We start from the raw sequence: 22,253 nt of genomic DNA, 5'->3' as shown, positions 1-22,253 counted from the left end.
TTGAAATTACGGTAGTACAATTAATTCAGAGTAAGTAATGTAGTGCATAATAAGGGTAGTGTTTGTACTGAAGGGTTTGTGCTAAGTATTTGCCTTTATTATCTCACATATATACTGCCAGTCAGCCACAGAAATCAGTCTCTCAATTGAGAAAAAGTACCATTTTTTAAAATCTATTTAAAAAAGAAAATATTTCAGAACCACCTGCCTCCTCCAGCATGTGTTATATTTATCTTCTCTGCGATAAAAACTCAGATTTTCTGGGCTTTCCTCCTCCTCGTTTTGATTTCTAAAGGACTACTGTGTGGCGGTTTGTTGGAAAACTGACCTAAATGTAAACTCACAGGTTCAATAAAATGTTGTGTTGTTGCAGATGCCTGTTTTCTGAAAAATATACATATATATATTAAAAAGTAGGGCTATGCAACAAGACGACACTTCATCTGCCCGTAGCTTTACCCGCTGCAGTCCCTGGGTTCAGGCTTTCGTGTGACTGCGAGTGGATTTTACGTCTGTGTGTGAAGAGTTGTAAATTAAATTTGTATTAATAGATGTACACCTAAGGCAAAAACGGCATCAAAGCTTGTAAAAAGTGTGAACTGTGTAACTACACATCCCCTGAATCCAACACTCTCCTCGTTGGGCCTCTGTTCTTCACAACTTAGTGAATGATTTATATCTGTAAATACGACGACCTGATTAACCCTTACAACTTATGAAGTAGGTGGAGGAAATGCAATACTATATACTGAAATTATGAATAATATTTTGAAAGTCATGGTTGAAATTTTTTAAGATTGCAACAAGTGAAACCACCAGCATTGTCAGGAACGTCCATCTGACACAGATTGATGTATGTGTATTATTTAAAAGTTAGATTTGAATAAAGTGGGTTCTTTATGAATTATGAACTACTAAACAAGTTTAAAATGACCTAACTACTAAATATGAACAAGTATAAAATGACTTAACTACTAAACATGGACAAGTTTAAAATGACTTAACTACTAAACAATTATAAAATGACCTAACTACTAAACATAAGCAAGTTTAAAATGACCTAACTACTAAACAAGTTTAAAATGACCTAACTACTAAACAAGTTTAAAATGACCTAACTACTAAATATGAACAAGTATAAAATGACTTAACTACTTAACCCTTGCGACAAGCTAGCCCCCCCGCCCCCACCACCCACGGTACACTAGCCCCGCCTCCTCCCCGCCCCCAATGCGCACTCTTGCGCTCTACCCACCTCACTCTGACTGTAGCAGCAGATGACTACTTCCTCTTACGGCCATAATTATCCACTCCAGTGAGTTGTGTTGAAGTTCTATTGAAGAAATACGTCCAGTTTTGACATGTTCTGACAATGTGCCTCTCCATGGATCTCTGTTGGTGAGAAAAAGTCCTGTAAACACCGTTACGCATGAGGGCGCACAGAGCCTGACTCTGAGTTGACCCGTCAGAAATATTCCAGAAAGAATACAGGCATGTCAAATTGAGCTCAAGTCGCTCTTTGGATATTATTGGTTCAGGAAAAACCATTTCAAAACATTATTGGTCGAATGTGGTGTCAATCAAAACGGGGAGCTCTAGGCTGCCATATAAAAGCATCATAATGGACACGGGCAGAGTTTAAAGAGGAGAAAAATCAATGGGAAATCTAAAATGAACTAACTATACAAATTTTTCCTCAGTTTCTGGCTTTACATGTGGCTGTCATAATTATAACAGCCACATGTAAAGCCTGTGTTGGTTTTCTCTGAGGTTTTCTACCGCTTCCCTGAAAGCCTTTTTAATTGAGCTGAATGTCTTCCACCGAGGCTGAAGTCGGTTTTCCATAGTTGTCAGGACATTTCTCTCTATTATCGGTGTCCCTGCCTCCAGGAGAAGGAGGATGTTCTCTGCCTTGTTGCACTCTTTCAGCAGGTCCTTGAAGATGGCCTTTCCCTGGCAAGTAATCTTGTCCGGGCTCATGTTGAGGACTCTAGGTTTGGTTTCAGACCAGAGCTTCTCAAAGAGTTGATCACAGATGGCATTATAATCCTCTAGAGGGTAGTGTCTCTGTCCTGACTTGTCAATAATCCTCTGGATCACATCTCTGACCAGGCTTCTCACAGCCGTTTTTCTCTTCTCTACCTCTTCACACTGGTCTTCCTCTGGTTCGCTGATGGACTCTAACCCAGCCATGGCCGTAGTTTTCTTGTTGTCTTTGTCCGGCTGAGCCTCTGCAACACATCCTTTAATGTCCGAAAGGTTGTCTACATCTTCCACCTGGATGTTCAGCGTTGACTTGTTTTCAGTCAGAGAGGTTTCTGGTTGTTCTTGGATGATCATTGGAGCCACCTTCGATGAATGTTTACCAGTGACATTTCTGAAAAATCTCTTGATCTTCCCCATCAGACCTTTAATCTTAGATTTCGACTCACAAGTTTTACCATCGGCTGGTTTCTTGAATTCCCCAACAGATGCGGGCAATCTATCCAAAAGGTCCTGCATGATCAAGCTGGTTTCATCAAGCATATGTCTGATTATTGAAATACAAGGTGCTTGCTCAACCTGATCTCTTGTAGGAGCACCTGAGTCCAAGCTGTGATTGACTCTAGCCAACAGATATTATACAATCAGCCTGTTTAAATTCTGTGTGTGCTTGGTAATGATGTCTTTGTCGATCTCCAGGACTTTAGCAAAGATTTCGGGAACTTTGTTGTCCACGGCCGCCTTCAAGTCCTTGATAGTGCAACTTTCCTTGTGGAGACTATGCAGAACGTTGCATGTAAACAGCTCCAAGATGTCTCCAAAAGTCTCCTGCAGAGCACAGGTGGTGCTGGGTTCTGGGTTTCCATTTGCCAGTTCCAACCACTCCTTCAGGGTGATGTTTCTGAAAAACGGGTCGACCGCAGCCATCAGGGCTTCCACGGTGACGGTCTGGGTCTCTACAGTTGGCGAACTCTGTCTACTTGGCATGATTATTTCTCAGGTTTGAAGATAAAAGACTCTGGTTTTCTTCTACAATAGCGAGAACAGGCTCGGCAAGGAATGAGTGCGAAGTGACATTTAGGGAAAAAGAACGAGCAAATAAAGACCCTGACTTATGATGTCTGCCCACACGTCATAGGCATCAAACCCGCCTGCACAGCAGCCTTATGTCGTCACGTACGAAGTTACGTTGGGTCAGCAGCCACTTTACTGCGCATGTCAGACTATCTATTTAACTATTTAAATTATGTACAGTTGGGATAATTAAATAATTTACAAGCAGCAGCCACCGCAGATCGCCTCTCTTCGCCGGGCTCAACTCCTGCAGCTTTGCAGCATCTGCAGCCGTCAGATTTTATTTTTAGCACATCGTGTGTGAAGCTCACACCTACGGAGCCCCCTAGGGGACATGGGAATTTTTTTTTCTTTTGCGTTCCCTCGCAAAACCTTTTGCGTTCCCTCGCAATACTGTACTGGTCAGTTATGCAGCATAATTGAATAGTACAAGCCTTTCTTACGGTGGGCGCCGTACTTTATGCTTTAATATAAGGTTATGTGAGGTTTTTCCATGAATGTTAATATCTTTTTGTGAAATATCTGAAGTTTTATATCTTTCTTTAGGATAGAAAGGCACCACAAACATACAATATAAACAGAAACTTTCCGTAAGTAGGAAAGAAATAAAATTACATTATAATTTTGAATATATCTGAGTTATTATCGCGGGTAATAAGTCATCTGACCGTTCTGATTGTGTCTCTGTTGTGTTCGCAGTCTGAATGGTTTAAAGAGCTGCTTTCAGTGCCGCTCCATCTTAGCCTTAACAGACATGAACATGCAGTAAAAAAATCTATTTTCAATCAGTGTTTTGCACCAAACAGTTTATATTAACAAGTTTTTATTATTAAAAACACAACAAACTAATGATGGTAAAGGGCTTCACAGGGTTAACTCGGGGAATCTCATCTGTCCGTGTATCAATCAGCTCCAAACCTCTTCTTTGTTCTGTCACAATTATCGATTTATTCCATTTTGATGATCATGCTCCAAACTTTGCAAGGACTGACCGCCCACTCACCGCTTCTTAATACACACAAAGCCAGTATCCTTCCCATTCATACCTGGTGACGTCACTCCCAAGTCGACACACCTAAGTGTCAAAGCCGCCTGCTCCTGTCATATCAATAATTACTTATTTCATTCATGTGGCTCTTACAGAGCCTCAGTGAAAACTTGTTTATTATTATTAACTGTTTGGTGCAAAAAACAGATTGAAAATCGATTTATTTTTTCCTGCATGTTTATGTCTGTTAAGGCTAAGATGGAGCGGCACTGAAAGCAGCTCTTTAAACCATTCAGACTGCGAACACAACAGAGACACAATCAAAACTGTCAGATGACTTATTACCTGCGATAATAACTCAGGAATAGTCCAAATTATAATGTATTTTTATTTCTTTCCTACTTACGGAAAATTTCTGTTTATATTGTATGTTTGTGGTGCCTTTCTATCCTAAAGAAATATATAAAACTTCAGATATTTCACAAAAAGATATTAACATTCATGGAAATACCTCACATAATCTTATATTAAAGCAGAACGTATGGCGCCCACCGTAAGAAAGGCTTACAGTATTCAATTATGCTGCATAACTGACCATTACAGTATTGCGAGGGAACGCAAAAGGAAAAAAAATCCCCGTGTCCCCTAGGGGGCTCCGTACACACCGCCTCAACCCGCTGCGTTTTTTGGGTTTTTTTCTTAAGGCTTAGTTTGTCAAATGCCGTGATGGAGGAAGCTACAGCTTCATTTTCCTCTGGTTGTGACCAGAATAGGGAGAAATGATTTTATTTGTCCTTTGCAAGCTAAATATGAATTGCGCGGTATTTAGTTTTTTCATGAAAACGGAACTCGGTATATCTCATTAAGAGCTGATGATGTTACCGTGAACAAAATGGCTTTAATATCCCTAGTTAATAGCTAAAATCCGACGTTTGGAGCATTTTCTCTCTCATTTAAAGACTCACCTGCATTTAATGCTTACGGCTCATTATGACAGTAGCGAGAGATGCGAGTTAGAATAACTTACTTTGTTACGCTGTGATAAACACTGACTGACAACATGCTAGCTAATGCTAAGTTGATCGTTAAACAGTGTAAATACAAATTCTGATTGGACAGCGCCTTCAGGGAGTGGGCGGGGCTTATCTGTCTGGTTTAACGCCTGGATGATGTGATGAAGCAGCAGCAGGAGGAGGAGAAGAAGAAGAAGTTCTTGTTCTGCAGTTCAGTCGGGGATGAGATGATGACCTCAGTGTAGCTGGAGGACCGGTTCCGGTTTGGTGGAAATGTCTCTCTGGACACTTTGTCTCCTCGGCATGGTGACCAGGAACGCCGCTTCACCTGGCCTGGATTTTGGAGGCGAGTCCGGATCCGGGATGCTGCCGACAGGTAAGAGGACTCACCTGTGGAGCCCGGGGAGGAAATTCACCGGAAATAAGGCTTTTTCTGTTTGTTTTGATTTATTTCTTCATAATTTCTACCTTTGAATTGTCAGCTTTTTTGAAGTAAGTCTAAAATAAAACCTTAAAAAAAGTCAAAAATATGCCATAAATATGAATATATGGGAGTTATATTTACAATAACATAAATATTTAATGTTATTATTTTAGAGTTTGTGTACTGATAGTGATATATCGGTGAACTTTTCCTTAGTACTGAAGTCATGCTAAACTAGTTAAAGGTTAACTGAACGTTGGCCAATTTTACAGTCTGACGTAAAGCTCCCAAAATAAATCAGTGCGGATTTGATGTTTCGATGCTTCACTACTTAAACTTTACCTCGGCTATTTTTTAATGGGGGGCACAACAGACGGCAGCTGTTTTTTCAGTCAAAATTAAAGTTGAGGACCGTTATAATAAAACGGCCTTTTCTCCACCCTCCCTCCATGTCTGGAGCGCGTGCAGGTGTGCGAGCTCGCTATGAATGATGACATTCTTCCAGTTGTAAAATATAAATTGACCTGTTACTGTTTTTAACACTGCGTGATTTTTATTTTAATTGCCAAGAGAATCATAGTTTTATCCACAGAATGTTTTTAGCCTGACACAGGATAGTCACCAAACAACGTCACGTTATGCTGCTTTGTTTAGCAGATCAGAGCACCCCGTGTCATTCTGGTCAATTACATACTAATGTAAAAGTAGGACTCTGCTGTGTCTGTGTGTGTATGTGGGGGGGGTGTATGTGTGAGTGTACATAAAATGTAGTCAAGATCATAGGAGCTTTGTTTTATTAATTTTTACATTTTGTTCAAGGCCACTGGTCCAGTGAAGCTCAGATGAGGAATGAATGGGGCAACACATCAGAACAGCCAGAGACCTCATCACCTTCAATACTGGAGAAGAAAAACTCCCCACCTGAGCATCACCACCCTGCATCACCTTCACCTGTTGTTACTGTCACATATAAGAAGACCCCTATACAAGCCACCAATACCAACGTGTGTGTGTGTGTGTGTGTGTTCTAACCCTCCTTGAAGACATTAAGGAGACTCAGAGGGTTCACAGTCGAATGCTACAGTCTCTCCTGAAACAACGTGAAGGACCAGTCGCTGAGGTTTTACCTGAGGTTTTGTTTTCCCTCTCTGGACTGGCACTGATGGTATTAAACCCGTTTCTACACATCTGGTTTCCACACGTTTATTGTCTGGGCCTAATTTGGAGCAAATCTCTATTGTGTCATTCTCAGATGTTAAAAGTTGTTTCTGGTTCTCAACAGTTTAAAACAGAAGTAAATAAATTGTTGTTTTGTGTACATATATACTTGTCTTGGAAGTCTTGATTCATAGCTACAAGTTTACTTTAGTATGCAGTTATGTCTTAGAAAATGATATGAGATTGACATGCGACCTCATATTCATCGTGAAAAGTTAATAATCTGAAGAAATTGGACATTTTCATGGTAAAAAAATGGTGGTCCATCCATACCATTATTTTATAATTGTATATGTTTTCAACTATTTCACACCTGTTGCATTTGTTGCAAATGTGTATACCATGTGATCCACATGGGTTTTACATATTTTGTGTATCACATGTGATACACATATGAAACGTAATGCACGTGTGATATCCATGGGATGCACCTGTGTCTCACATGTGACTTCCATGTGTATCACATGTTATACACATGGGAATCACACATTTCCACATGTGAAGATGTGTGTATCATGTGATCACATGGGAATCACGTGATTTTACCACAAAACGTTCCAAAATCACACATACACGTGTTTTCACATGTGATTCACATTCACATGTGAAAAGTTGTGTGAACCACATGTGTGGTTTTTATCGGGTACATGTGAAAGTCACGTGATTTTCATGGGATTTGTTTGTAAGGGACTAGATGTTTAACATTCAGGTATTGCTCTACTTCAGTTGCCGGCAACCATAAGAACCATTTTTTCCAGTATTTGTTTAGGGCCTCAAAGCAAAATGTATTTTTAAAATCTAAATATTCCTATAGATATTTCCTATTACATCTACAGGAAATTTGATTAAATTTGTAAATGAAGTAAAGCAACAATTTTGTTTTTAGGTTTAATACGTTTTCTTCAATGGGAAATTCAGTTTTTATAGAGAATGACCTCATAAAATGTACATAGATTGCTACTTATTAACAAAAAACAAAGACTAAAGAAAGAATATTCCTAACACAATTAGCATAAGGTATATTGGTATTAGTTTTTATTTTAAAAATGCTATGCATGTGTTGCATGAAATGCCTAAGAAAACCAACTAAAAGTAGCATTTTTTTTGTTATTTTTACAAAGTTTCTAAAAGCCACACCACAGAGTCTAAAGCGTAACACCCGGCCCCGGAGCCGCAGATTTCCTGGCCCCTGCTCCAGCTGTTTAACTTGGTGCTGCTCAAGTGTGACACCCGGTGGTTTGAAAAATTCCTAAATTCAACCCGACTTCCAATCAGGATACTGACTGTAAAACGGGGCTTTGTTTTGTTTTGTCTGCCTGACAGGTCAGTGTCCCGCAGGACAGTTTTCCACTGACGGCTTCCGGCCCTGCCAGCTCTGTCCTCTGGGCTCCTACCAGCCAGAACCAGGCCGAGTTCTGTGCTTTCCTTGTGGAGGAGGCCTCATGACCAAATATGAAGCTTCTGTCACCTTCAGGGACTGTGAGGCCAAAGGTCAGGCTTTGTTCTGTGTCTATTTCTTTACAAACCAGAGATTTGATAGAAAACTGCATGTTTCGTCCCTGGTGGATGTTTGCAGACAGTGTGAACAGTAAACACGTTCTCCTCTGTCCAGTCATTAGCATGTGGAAAATTAAACCACATAGAATAATTTCAAAGCATCTTCCATCTTTTATCATGTGCAATTAAAACATAAAAACAAACAAATGAGTTCCAGCGAAAATAGAAAAGCATGTGACAACAATCTCCTGTAGACTCCACGTCTGGCCTAATTAGTAAGGTTGAAAACACAATCCTGTTTTTCTGCAATAAATACCTGAATAAAACCCCCCAAAACCTGACGAGAGAATATATGATGTTCTAAAGAAATCAGGGTTGAACCTTTTGTTCCATTTCCAAAATGCGTTTGTCACAAAAAAGCAACACAGAAGGGATTAGAAACCACTCCAAGAAACATGGTGGGGGAAGCATACACAAATTAGAGTAAAATAAATTAAAAAGACTTGAAATAATCTTTTTGTAGAAATGAAGAAAATATATATTTTAAATACTTAATAGAAAATCATAGCTGTATGACAGTCTCCTAACTATAATGCCTCTTTGAAAATACATGAATGATATGGGTTTCGACTGCATTTCATATCCCTTTGGGATATATGATGTATTTTTGAATTGAATAACAAATTTCCAACTCTGAGACATGGTGATGGAGAGACTGTTGAAGGAAGTGGAACTTAGGAAGGTTGGCAGCTTTGCTTTAGATTAAGAAAAAAAGAAAAAGTCTAACCAGAAAGGGTGTAGGCTTTGTGCAGAATGTGGGGATAAAGTTGGTTCTGAGTGAAAGTATGAGCATGAAGAGTATGATGAAGGACATGACATGGAGAATATGTCATGGAACAACAGGAAGGTAGGAGTTTGTTTATGTATTTGATGGGGTGCAAGGTTGATTTGTTGCTCAGTGGTATACCTTTCTGCTTCAGCACAAGCTGGACACGCACTGAGGTCCAGTCTTTGATGTTGGGTTCAGTGAGTTCCAGGGAATCGGGGAAACTATGAGGTGATGACGCACATGGTTAATTGTCAGCAACTGTTCTAGAAGGTAACTGTTGACGAAAGAGGGGCTGAGTCCGATTCCTGTTGCACAAACCTGACTAAAAGCATCAACAGATAACATTTTGCTGTGAGAATGTACAGTACACCTTCAGGGTCAGGATTGCTTTGGCATGTGATCAGAATGTTTTTTCTGACCTGTATGGTTTGATGCTTATGTATTTACTGTATCTTAATCCATGATCTGTCTGTTGTTGCTTTTTCAGTACACTGCGCTCCTGGACACTATTACAACTCCAGTACCCACCGTTGCATCCGCTGCCCAGCGGGGACATACCAGTCTGAGTTTGGCCAGAACTACTGCATCAACTGTCCTGGGAACACCACCACCGACTTTGACGGTGCCACCAATGTGTCTCACTGCAAAAGTAATGCTATGTTTTGTCTAAGATTTATGTTTTAAATATTGTTCTTGGGAGTCTAGGTGTTTTTGTTCTATACATCACAGTACTAGAATAAGTATTACTTCAAAGTAGCTTTGATTAAATCTCCCCTCAGACCAGATGTGTGGAGGGGAACTGGGAGATTATACCGGCTACATCGAGTCTCCCAACTACCCTGGAGATTACCCATCAAATGTGGACTGTGTCTGGACCATAATTCCACCGCACAAAAGACGAATCCTCATTGTGGTGCCAGAGATCTTCCTTCCCATTGAAGATGAGTGTGGAGATGTGCTGGTCATGAGAAAGAGTGGTAAATAGAGAAACAGTTAAAGAATGCAATAAAAAGTTGACTCACATCTTTACAAACTCAGGTCAAACAATTCATTCTAATGCTCGAGCCTCTTCCACAAAACAGTTTCATCAGAAGGCGATGTCCTGCACACATGCAAGCATTCAAAAATCAAACCAGCATTGCAGAACCAAATGAGGCATGGCGCCTCATGTAGCATGGGATGCCTCATCAATTATGTCCGACTTACTTGCATCACCGTGACTTTCCTTGGCTAAAGTTCAGTGATCCATTCTGTCTTGGCACACTCCGGCACAACCTGTCCAATGTTTCAATCTATCCCAGTGTTGCTGTGTTTTTGTGTCTGCTGGACATTACCACCTGGTGACACAGTCCATCCTCCAACTGAAAAGCCAAAACACACTTACAAAGAGTTGAGTTCACACTGTGTGATTACTGGCCATCTTTGACAATGTTTCGTCATGAAAGAATCATACAAAAATCTCTTGTTGTGAGTTTAAATTAGTGGTCTGTGGTGAAATCAGCACACCTCTTGCAGATTTAGCCTTTAACAACTGAAGGCAACCTATGACTAATATCAAGTAGTGACAGAAAGTAGCTCAGCTCTTCTGCCTAGCTGTGAGCGCTTCCCCAGCTGTCTCCTTCTCTTCATCATCTTCTCGCTCTTTTCAGTGTCCAGCGTGTGATTATCCCAATAGCATGTAAAAATAACACTCATAAGATACTGATACACCTGGTGTCATACTGAATTAGGAATCACAAGTCCAAGTTCCCTAACCCAGATCATATGAATCCAGTGGACATAAACTGGATATGTGGACTCAACCGGGACCACATCAAACTCAAATGAATCACATAAATCAATTTCCTGCAAGCTAAAAGTCTCAACTATTTTCCTATCTAGATATCTTATCTCACAAGGACCAAACAAAAAAAACTGCATTTATTTTCTGATAAGTGGTTTTTGGGTTGAGGATAGCTGTGTTCAACAACACATGCATGTTTTAACTTATCCCTTTACTCTATAGGCTAGTCGATGTCCATCTACTGTCTGTCTGTTGGACCTTTTTGATACGATTCTGTTGTGAAAACAGATCATATGGTCTGGGTCACGTTGAAGTCCTGAAGGATTTTGAAGTTACACAGTGTGGACTTATGCCAAGCAACCCTGATTTGTAGCCGCCTTGGTTGGCATCTAAGAGGCACTTCGACTACAGATACCCTCTTGGCCCTTTTCAGAAAACACAGATACTGGGAAAAAGAATCTATATCCCAGCACGCGGTGTTTTGTTAAAGATGCTACTGTAACAAAAGCCAACAGACTTTAATGTTTCTGTGCTCTTTCTCTAGCGGTGCCCACTTCCATCACAACCTACGAGACGTGTCAGACGTATGAGCGACCCATAGCCTTTACCTCTCGCTCTCGCAGACTTTGGATCCAGTTTAAGTCAAACGAGGGGAACAGTGGCAAAGGCTTCCAAGTTCCATATGTCACCTATGACGGTGAGTTTGTAGCCGCTTTAGCATCATTGGCTTTAACAACCCAGTGAAAGATTATTTGGTTTTCTTTCTACCTCAACTCAACAGGTAAAGTCTCTATTTGACCTGTTTCCCTTTGATTCTTTCATGTTCCAGAGGACTACCAGCAGCTGATAGAAGACATAGTGCGAGATGGTAGACTTTATGCATCTGAGAACCACCAGGAGATACTCAAGGTACTGAAAAGATGATGCAAAGCTCTCCTTGTATTGTCTAACCTTCCATGTGCAACAGTTTTTATGGTTTGTGCCTCTTTTGTTTGACAGGACAAGAAGTTAATAAAAGCCCTGTTTGACGTACTCGCCCACCCCCAGAATTACTTTAAGTACACAAGTGCAGAGTCCAAAGAGATGTTCCCTCGCTCCTTCATCAAGCTGCTGCGGTCCAAAGTGACCAGGTTCCTGCGACCATACAGCTAGACTGAAAATCTTCTTGCACTTTCTTGTTAGATCCTTGTGATCCTGCGTCATTCCAGACCCTCCGTCCTACATGTAACACTGAATCCCTGATCATCTTCTGCCCGCATTCAGGATTTCACCCAATTTGTGGTGAAAAATCCAGATTTTCTGTACCTGTCCTCAATCTCTGTTGTCACATGATGCCTTTCAACGTCTTGAATACAGAACTGTAAGCCCCACCCTTTATAGTAACTGTACACTTAAACATCCAAAGTTTGACAAGTATAGGTTTTTAGAGGCCAGTAATTATTGTGTTGTAGAAATGTGTATTAGTATTTAATTTTGTAATATATTTGTTCCTTATATTTCAGCAAAGAGAGTTATAACCCTAAATACACCAATGTAAAAACATCTATAGTTTTAATTAATGTCCTACAGATACAGATTGAAAGCACAGTGTTGATGAAGCTAAAGATAGTGTACTCAATAGCTGATCTTAGTAAGATCATCTTACTACGTCTAAAATTATCTTTATTCCACAAATGCTGATAAACATAAATTGTTGATTAATTTATATGCTTATTTTGATCTGATAGTTTGATCAAGCTAGCTTGCTGGCTAGTTAGTTTAGCTAGCTCGCTAGCTTGCTAGCTAAAAATTATTGTCCAATAGAAATAACCCGTACAGCAATTTACTCGATATACTAGCCTACATAAACTGGAGAGAAACGGAAATTGGTGGCCAAGAATTTGTAAAGTAGGTATTGATTTACGCTAGTATAATTATTACATTATACTGCAGCATTTCAATCTGCCATGTCTCATCCACATTGGTGAGAAAAGAGTTGATTTAAAAAAAAAAAAACATTTTACTAAAGGCAGTTCTTTACAAAAGTATTCAGACTCCTTGCCCTTCATTTTAGTATGTCAACATTTTGTGTAAAAAAACTAACACAGAGAAACACATAATTCTGAAGTGCAAGCAAAAGAATCTATGGTTTTCAAGCAAAGAGAAAAATGTGTAAAATATAACCTGTAGCATAGTTTGGATCATGAATATGTTTTTATGACCACCTTTAGGTTTCCGCAAATAATGATAGTTTCATCCATTGCAGTCATGCTAGCTGTTTCTTCCTTGTCCAGTGTTTATGCTATGGAAGGTCTTCTTTGGCTTTGGCTCGTGGCTAAAGATGTCGCATTGAAAGGTTGTGCAGTTGTGAAGTCACTGAGAAGGGATAGCTTGGATTTTTGAAATTACATTCTGTGAGAAAAGTAACAGCTTTCCTGAAGTATACAGATGTCAGATTGCAATGAGTTGGTGGAAAACGAAAGAAAAACCATTTGCAAATGCTAAATGCTTGTAAGCAAGAGTATATGTGACCCTTTAATTCTGCAAAATCACATCTGTTTGATCAGCGTCAGGGAGATGCTGATCATCTCTGAAGCAGTTTACACACATTTAGTTGAGCCTTTATGAATGCATTTAAAGGAAAAACTTCTCATATTTATGTATATTTCTCTAATTTGCAACCAGAGCAAACTGTTTGGTACCTTTGAATACTGAAATATCGGCTCTTTTTATTTTTATGAAGGTGGAAACTTGCAAGTCGTATTTACGCACAAGCCTTACTTTCTTATTCTCACATTTATAGTTACAATACATTTGTAGTATATTTGCATGGATTACATATAAAATATTACCATAATCAAATGAATCAATTAAAGAAATGCATAATTCATTTCTTTTCTTACTATGACGTCTTGATGTGAAAAACAATACTGTGACTTGCTCCTCCAGTTAAATGTTGCTAAAGTTTTGTCTTGTCAGGTCACAACCTAGAGTTCTCTTTTTATTGAAATGATAAAACAGTCAACTTTTCCCTTTGATCCACTCTGCATACTTGAGGCTTGAGAGATGACAACTGCCTGCTGATAAGATAAAAAAGGGATAATTTCTTCAATCAGCTGCATGTATTTAGTGCAAACTGCTTTGTGAATCCAGTTAGTCTGTACAAATTGTAGCAAGTAAAGGAGATTGCGTTACTTTGTGAATTCTCTCTTGGAGAAGGTTTACAGCTCTGGAACACCTGTGAGACAACAACTCAAATTGAAACTATTCATTTAAACATTACAGAAGCCAATACTAAAAGTCTAAGTACTCTGAAGTTTAAGTAAGCTGTTTCAGACTGATGCTATATTAGTTTGCTTCATTAGCTGCTATTTATCTGTCTGTTCTACATCCACTTGCTCCTGGTCTAACTAACTGAGCTAAAAGGTAATCATGGATAAGTGGTTATTACTTACTAAGAAGTTGTGCATAGCATCAAATTGTGTCTGTGTTAAAACAACAATAAAAAAAGATTATTATTTGGATATTACAAAGTGAATTTGAAGATCCCTTTAAATCTTACGTTTAATTCTAATAATATAAAATCCTTTATATTTATCTGCATTTCTCAATGGATTTTCTCAAAAACAAATTTAAGCATTTTAGATCTCACCTTCGTGCTGAAACAGTACAGTCTTGTGCTCTTCCAGGTGTTGTAGTTTTGGGGTAATTATTACTTTTGCTAACATATGATCAGCTGATTTGGTGGATTGATACAGTCTGATCCTATGTCACGTTAGTTACATAGACCTGTTAGACCTAACAAAGAAAGCGTGAAAGGTTATTATCCACTAATATGGCATTGTACTCAATGAGATATGAATATTTTTAAACAGCTTAAACATGGGCTCTATCTGGCTAGCTATTAGTCTTCCTTAGTTACTTTTTTTTCAAACTCACTGCAACATGACATATTCTTATTACTGTAACTATCATGGGTAAGAGTAATAATATTTGCAATACCTTCAAAAACATCCAAGCTATCCCTTTAAGCATTGTCACGGCCTCTTTGAAATATGTAATTAAGCTTTCATTATACAGTCTGTTTTATTATACAGTGGTTCTAATAGAATAATATTAATCCTGAATTATTAGTAATAACAACAGGCTTGTATTAGCTAACCAATATCAGCTTCTGCTGTGTCCATTAATCTTTACTTTCTTATGTTTTTGCCCTCTACCTCCAACCTCCTCCACGGCCGTTTAGCAATGCTTTGCTCTGTCTTCTGTTATGTTGTCATGTTGTTACCGAACGTTGGGATATGTCTGAACAATGCACGGACACATCCAGTCATAGAGTCATGATGTGTCATTAGGAACTGACCCACAAAGAGAGTGCACAGGGGTATTCCTATAGCATTCATGACTTTGGGCTGATGAGCAGATGCGCTTAAAGTACTTAAATGTGACAAATGAATTAATTACATCCCAACAATTCCACCTTAGCCTGTGCTTCATCCTTCTTAGCACATGAACAGATAACACCAATTTGTTTTATCTTTTTATGAAAAAAATATATACATAACAAGAAGAGATAAACTACCTAGAAGCGGCAAAGTGTTACTTTAGGGAGAAATGTATGTGATTTAACTAATATTTGGAACATTAATTGCACTTGAATTTTCTACTTTGAAATGTTGAGGATAAAAAAACAGTAATTTTTTTGTGTTAGCTTTTTTGTGTTGTTTTCAAGTGTACCACATATGGTGGTGATAAGTACGATAGCTGTGTTTCCTCTTATGCTAGCTCCCTTGTCTTTAGCACCTGAAAGCTTGTTAGCTAACACAGCTTCCACTCAGCCAGAGACTATACATTTGTAGGAAAAACTAAACAATTGTTAAAACACCATTAGTTGCAATCGTGATTAGATGTTGTCTTTGGTATTGTTTAATCAATCCGTCGTACCATTGTAGGGGAATTGTGTCATTACAAACATGGTCAATTTTCGTAAACGATTGAGAAAAAAAATGCTTGTGTCTCACAATGTCTCAGAACGATGCGAAGAACGCCAAACACCGAACGGCACCGTGTTTGTTGGTGAAAGTGTTTATTTGTGAAAGAAAGGCACATTCGGGATACATAGAGAGATAGAGCTACGACGTCATCGTATCAAAAGAGACACCGCTCGGATGTACACACTGACACATGAAACCGGCATTTTTAATTTTTCCACTCTGGGTATTTGTTATCTGGTCTCCCAAGAAAACAGATCCATGTGCACACAGCTAAACTTATCTCGCCTGTCTAATTAGCTTAGTTTAGCCTAGCCTAACTATCAGACAGATGACTGCATTGGACTCTATGATAGTTTGGGGTATAGAGGAGTTTATTGTCAACTCTGTGACTAAAACATGGAAAGATCCTGTGGTCCAATTGTGTCTCCATGAACCGTAACATTTCATTTGCTAACTGAGTCCCTAGGAAGACTGGAAACGCTCCTAAATGCTTTCCACTTGTGAGTAATCCTTCTCACGGCTGAATGGCGGTCCTTGCTTGCTCTTACAGTCCTCCTTTGATAAACGAGTGGTGGCGGTGGCTTCCCTAAAGTCATTCCTGATGCCTTTCCATCATGGCTCCATGTAAACACAAACCGTACGCTCCAGGGTATCCATCTGCCAAAGTACCTCTGTTAGTAGAAGTTGACATACTTGCTACAACTCAAACATTGTTTCTGATTGGCAACGTCTGAGAGTTGCTCCCCTTTGAAATCCTACAGGAACATCAAGAGTATACTTAGGTTTTTTCCATGACTGTATGGATAGTATGGAAAATGTCCCTTTCCCATTTAGTAAGCTAAATATACAGAAACATAGTCCTATCATTGGATATGTCACTCTTGCCATCATCACAGGTTGTGTTAGTAGCAATGACCAGGTTTGGTTCTATCTGTGGCTCATTTGAACAGATGTCTCCAAACATTTGATAAAATCCAAACAAAGAAATGTGTGCACCAGTTGTGTCCAAACTTGTTGACATTGTGGCCAAATATGTCAAGTTGAAAGTACTCAGGGGCCACAAAAATGTTCAACGTTATTTTTATTTTTTATTAAAAGTAAAAAAAAATAAATATGTTTTTACTTCATTTTACCTGAGCTGAACGATAAGCTAAACATGCAATATTTTAATGAATCAAGCAAAGCTGTCTGACTTTGCCCGAAAAGGAATCTGTAAATTATTGTATATCTGAAAAAACGGTTTCACGGAATTTTCCTAGTCAAAAAACAATAACAGTATACAATGTCCCAAAATGTTCAGGTTGATTATCTTTGTCTAATTTGTTAGTGTGTACATGCGTGGGTGTGTGTGCGCGTGTATTTTCAGCAACAACAACAGAATATATATACAGATATGGCTCGGTGCTCCCAGGTCTACTTTTTGATTAAAGCCACTGGATGTTTAAAGTCCCATATCCTGTCAAACTGAATTACAACAAAACACCTGGTTGATGAAAAAGTTATTTTTTGAGTTGAACCTTGCTTTTTTCTAAACACTTTTATATATCTGTATATTTTTTATTTGAAAGGCCTCGTATCGGTGTAAATTGCTGCTTAACATTTTCCTAAATATGAATCTGCATCAACCGCCTGGGCTGGCAAACTAAACTCACAGCATTCTTGAATTCTGGTCCAGGGAGCCACAAAATCAAGATGAGGGCCACAAACGAGGCAGCTTTGCTGCTTCACAGCCTGAATGACTCGCTGTAAAGAAACAATGAAATCTGGTCTATTGACTAGCTTCTGCAATTCCTATTAGGAAATCATGAAGGAGAATGTCTGGCCATCAGTTTGTGACCTTCAGCCCAAACACATTTAATGTACAGAAGGAAAATTATGCAAAACACGCAAGAATGTCCATCTGAACAAAACAGAAAATTCAAGTTTTGAAGAGATAACGCGCCATGACTTCAAACGAACTGTTCATTCTTTGAATATGACTGAATTAAAATGAATTTGCACATATGAGTGTCCCAGTTATTAGGTTTATTTTTGTACTTTACCTTTATTTAACCAGGAAAGTCCCACTGAGATTAAAACCGACTTTCTCAAGGGAGTCCGTTGACAAATGGAATCATCCTCTGAAAACAGACGTGTTTAAATCGGGTTAGTTATGTCTCATTTTAGTAGCTGTTTGCTTATCCGAAATAGTTTTGGAAAACAAGAAAGGAAAAAAAATCAGCAGAAAATTGCGAGGTGGTAATGACCTTTTCACTCCAAAGTAAATAATACTGGAGATCATTTAATCCTTTTCTACAAACTGACTGGAAAATTGGCAACAATCAGGGAACTTTACTTCAGGTTCCTCACATTTCTTCATTTATGTCGGCTGAGGAATTGGATAATGAGGTGCTTTAGCAAAGTGTTAGCTTAAAAGTGTTCACACCTATACAACTATGCTAGAGGAGCCTTTATATGTCATATTTTATCATATTTTGGTCCCAACAGATTTGCTTGATTTTCCAGTTGAAGTTCAGAGGTTTATTTTCTCACTAAATTCAACCATATTTACACTGTCCCGTCTGTAAACATGGCAAACTGAGTGGAAATGCCTCGTGGTTCTTACCTCTCCCACAGGGTAATATTAGGAGTCACGTTTCACCCTGCAGTAATCGTCAAAGACCAAATTCTTAAGAATCCTCAGCGTTAACCTCATGAAATCAAACTAGTGCTTTGACAGAATCAGCAGCCGTCCTAATCCCAGTTCTTTACATGGACCTTTGGGTCGGAGACAATTGTGGCCTGTACTTCATAGGACTAGTTGACAAACATATCAGGGGTGTAACAATACTAGCTTCACTGCTGGGCACATACCACGGTTTCTGGGCTGTGGTTTGGTGTATGTTTGGTAAGAACAGGAAAAAGAAAGAAGCCAAATGTTAGGTTTGTTTTAATTTATTTTAAAGGGGGAATAAAATACCCCACAAAAACAAACAGCAAAACAAGATGCTTTTTTTTTTTAGTCGAGGTCCCTGAGTCATGTGCACAGAATGCAGATGTTGGCTTGTTTTAAATCACAATGTACAGTAACAAAACAAGCTGAAAAACATACTGCTGCTTATTGATTTAATTTATTCGATGTCATCGTTCACAACTTCTTCTGTTCTCTGATTGGCCCAGTTGAAATTCTACCACAGAAATCCATCTTTACCGGACAAATCCCAGGCGGAGTCCTGGCGGGAGATGAGAACCGAGCAGAACCGTGCAGGAAGACGACGGCCAGAACAGATCCACATAGAACATAGACATAAAATAAACCTAATTATTGTTTTGATGAGAGTGCGCTAAATGTTCCTTGTGTTTGATTGAGGGTATTAGTAATTTTAAATTGTTAATGCAGCTTCAAATCTGCTGTTAGAAAACCAACAACTTACTTCAGACTGCTTACACACTCTGTAAAACACAATTTGTGATATTATTTTTTATGTTTTTGTTGTATTTTTTGTTACGACTATGAAAAATTTTATGTCTTTAGTGTTTTTGTGAAGCAGAGCAGGAAAGGCGGAGCTAGCATGTGACTCACAGCTTCAGTAAAGAGAAATTATGAATTTTGAAGGAATTTGAATTGCATTTAACTGTCTATGCTCTAAAATCTGAAGTTATTGTACTAATCAACGCTCAACGGGACAATTCTAATCCAAAACCAGATCTAATGAAAAACTATCAACATTTTGCTCTGTTTGTGAAACGACAAAAAGCAGGATTCTACTTTTTCTTTTGGCATTGGGAGGGAAGTCAAACGTAGACTTGTCTTGTTGACCGTGCGTCACGTCTTGTGAGCCGAATGTATTGTTACACCCCGAGTTGCAACCCTACAAGGAACGAATGTAGTGAATATTTTGGGGGGAATGAAGTAAACGCCCCAGTGTGTGTATGCTCTGTTGCTCTTGTTACTCTGGTTACTTTCTCAAAGCCCTGGCTTCCACCCGCTCATTTCAGTCCAGGTTTCACAACCAAATACCTTGATTGACTGTTTGGCACATACTGCCCGACCAGAATTCCTGCATTTGTCCACAGAAAAACCCATTTTAATTAATGATGATCTGAATTCGAGTTCAGAATCCACACACACACGCACAAAAAGGAAAGATGGACTTTTAAGGCTCTGCCAGTTGTTACAGAGCGTACTAAAGCGAAGCTGATGACTGGAAGGTAGGAAATTAATCTGAAAGCTTGGGCTTTGCAAAACACTTTGTGGTCATGGGAAACTGTTAAAGTTAATCGTCTGAAGCATTCAGAACCACAACTATGGTTCCACACGGGAACTGAGTGTGGACTTTCTGCTTGAAATCCAAAATACGGAATTTTAGCAAAAGAAAAAAAATGCCAAACCCAAAGTCATTTTTCTATCACTGGCTGATAATTTCTCCGTTAGGTAATGTAACTTATAAATGTTAGTGCTTGGCATAAGTTTCTGCTCCAGGTCTTGCTAACAAATCGGTCTGCAAACCGATAGTCCTCTTTGTGTTGTAGAGATGAGCACTGTTTCATGGAAAGTGGTGAGAAAAAGGGATCAAAAATGTCAAAAATAACAACTCAATAAATTGGAGAATGTATCCCACCCTGGATGGGCGTATGCATGTTGTATGGATGAGAGTCGTAGGAGTCTATGTGCAGTGTGTGTGTTGATGGGGTGGTGTTTCTATGGATGCCTGTGAAAAGAGAAAAACAGTCCACGTTGACTTTAGTCCCTTTTTGTATAAGAATAATTTGAACTTTGTGTTAGTTGGTTGTACCCAAAGAGAGAAACTGTGACACAGTGTTGTGGCCGTTGTTTGCTCCGTGAAACTCCAGTACTGAACAAGTTCAATAAACAGTAGCAGAAAAACAGCCAAGATGTTGTCGTGACTTTGTGTGAAACCTTCAGAGCTCCATCTACAGCTGAAAATATGTATGTTTTTTTTGGGGGGCAGGGGGTTTCCACATCACCAAACAAAATTTATGATGATTAGTATGAAAGCATAAAACTGCCAGAGCTAGGAAATAGATTGTTTACTATTACAATGAGATGCAAGGATGAGCTTTGTATGTTGCTATCACAAATTGTTTTCCCGTTTCAATGAGATACACATAGCAAAAGAAATACACTTCAAGTTAAAAGCAAATATGGAAAACAAGACATTTTTCCAAGTTACCGGTAAGTGAAATCCAATGGAATTAGTATGTTTTATCAATATTCAAGAATTATTGACTCTAAACAAGCCACTATTTCTTGCTGAAAAGTTACTTTAGTTAGTTTTGTCTTTTTTTAAGTGTAATAAGATATTTGAGCTAGAAATTAGACAAAAATGCTTGGTAGGATTTTGTGTTTTTACAGTATAAAAATACATTTTGATGACAGATTACAACTTTTTTATTATTATTGTTTCCTCTGACTCTGTTTCTGCTGAACAACTCTCTGACATGTGGGGTGCCAACATTTTACTTTCCTATATAAACGAGAACATATTCCTCATAATCACTATAATGTTTCTCTTTATAACAAGATACTGCACTGGCATTTATTTCTTAGTTCTAGGGGGGGAAATGGTTAAATTCTTTCATAGATTTCATTTATTTATTCATTTTTATTTAAAAGCTAAAGTTAATTAATTAAAGGTAATTAACAATGAAGCCTGTGAAAAGTTTCATATTGTTCTCAAGAACATTCAATAAATAATCTTAGACAAACATTCCACCTTTTGATCAGAACAGTTAATTGATTTGGTATGCAAATTTCTATTCTGTCTGAATTTTACTTTCATAACAATTTATTTTCACCACTAAAAACTAGGATAGAAAATATTCTGACCAAAACAGATTCTCAGCCTGCTTCCTCAGCTGAGGTCCAACTTGTCTGAAGACCAGTCATACCTCCGATTATTTTTTAATAAGGTAGTTCCTACTATTTCAGAAGAATTTTACAGTTTATATATTCTAATCAAACGTTCTTGTGAGTACACATCTTAGCCATCTTATATGCCCTTCAGTGTTTTGCTTAGATTCTTGTTTTACATCTACGTCATTCCGTAAAATTTCAATAAACAATAACGTCTTATAATCTAATCTAACTGAAGAGATATTTCTTAAAATCCCCATAACCATCAAAACTTTGATGATTTACAAATTGCTCAGGTGATTCAGACTTTTTGCTCATGGCTGATTGTACAAAGATCTCACCAGCAATCGAATCGTGTCTAGTGCTCCGCTTTCTGACCACTCTTCTATCTCCCCCGCTTTGAAATCCAGATTGTTTGTTTCATGCCAGGAAAGAGACTCCGGGAAATGTTGCCTGCATTCATCCCTCGAACCAATAAATGTTGCACAACCAAAGCTCAGAAAAACACTGGTTCACAACACACGCAGCTCTGAGTGGGAACATAACCCCCAGGTGGACAAGCAAGACGAGACACAGCTGCATTATGTTCTTTCTCTTCATGCTTTCTGTTCTTT

General features: G+C 38.6%; 1 protein-coding gene across 2 annotated transcripts in view; it reads left to right on the top strand.

Moving 5' to 3' along the window:
* The window catches only part of LOC102236672 (signal peptide, CUB and EGF-like domain-containing protein 1), a 113,239-nt gene extending 92,588 nt beyond the window's left edge, over positions 1 to 20,651 (top strand). For both annotated transcript variants that reach the window (XM_023350161.1, XM_023350160.1), the window contains 6 exons: positions 8,024 to 8,191; positions 9,514 to 9,675; positions 9,806 to 10,003; positions 11,354 to 11,506; positions 11,639 to 11,718; positions 11,809 to 20,651. In XM_023350161.1, the coding sequence (XP_023205929.1) occupies positions 8,024 to 8,191; positions 9,514 to 9,675; positions 9,806 to 10,003; positions 11,354 to 11,506; positions 11,639 to 11,718; positions 11,809 to 11,961 (914 nt within the window). In that variant the 3' untranslated portion in view covers positions 11,962 to 20,651. The remainder of the gene's footprint in view (positions 1 to 8,023; positions 8,192 to 9,513; positions 9,676 to 9,805; positions 10,004 to 11,353; positions 11,507 to 11,638; positions 11,719 to 11,808) is intronic.
* Positions 20,652 to 22,253: the final 1,602 nt, after the last annotated feature.

The sequence above is a fragment of the Xiphophorus maculatus genome, chromosome 17 (genome assembly GCF_002775205.1).
Source record: "Xiphophorus maculatus strain JP 163 A chromosome 17, X_maculatus-5.0-male, whole genome shotgun sequence".
NCBI lineage: Eukaryota > Metazoa > Chordata > Actinopteri > Cyprinodontiformes > Poeciliidae > Xiphophorus > Xiphophorus maculatus.
Note: the sequence above shows the minus strand (reverse complement) of the source record. Positions and strands in the feature narration are given on the sequence as shown.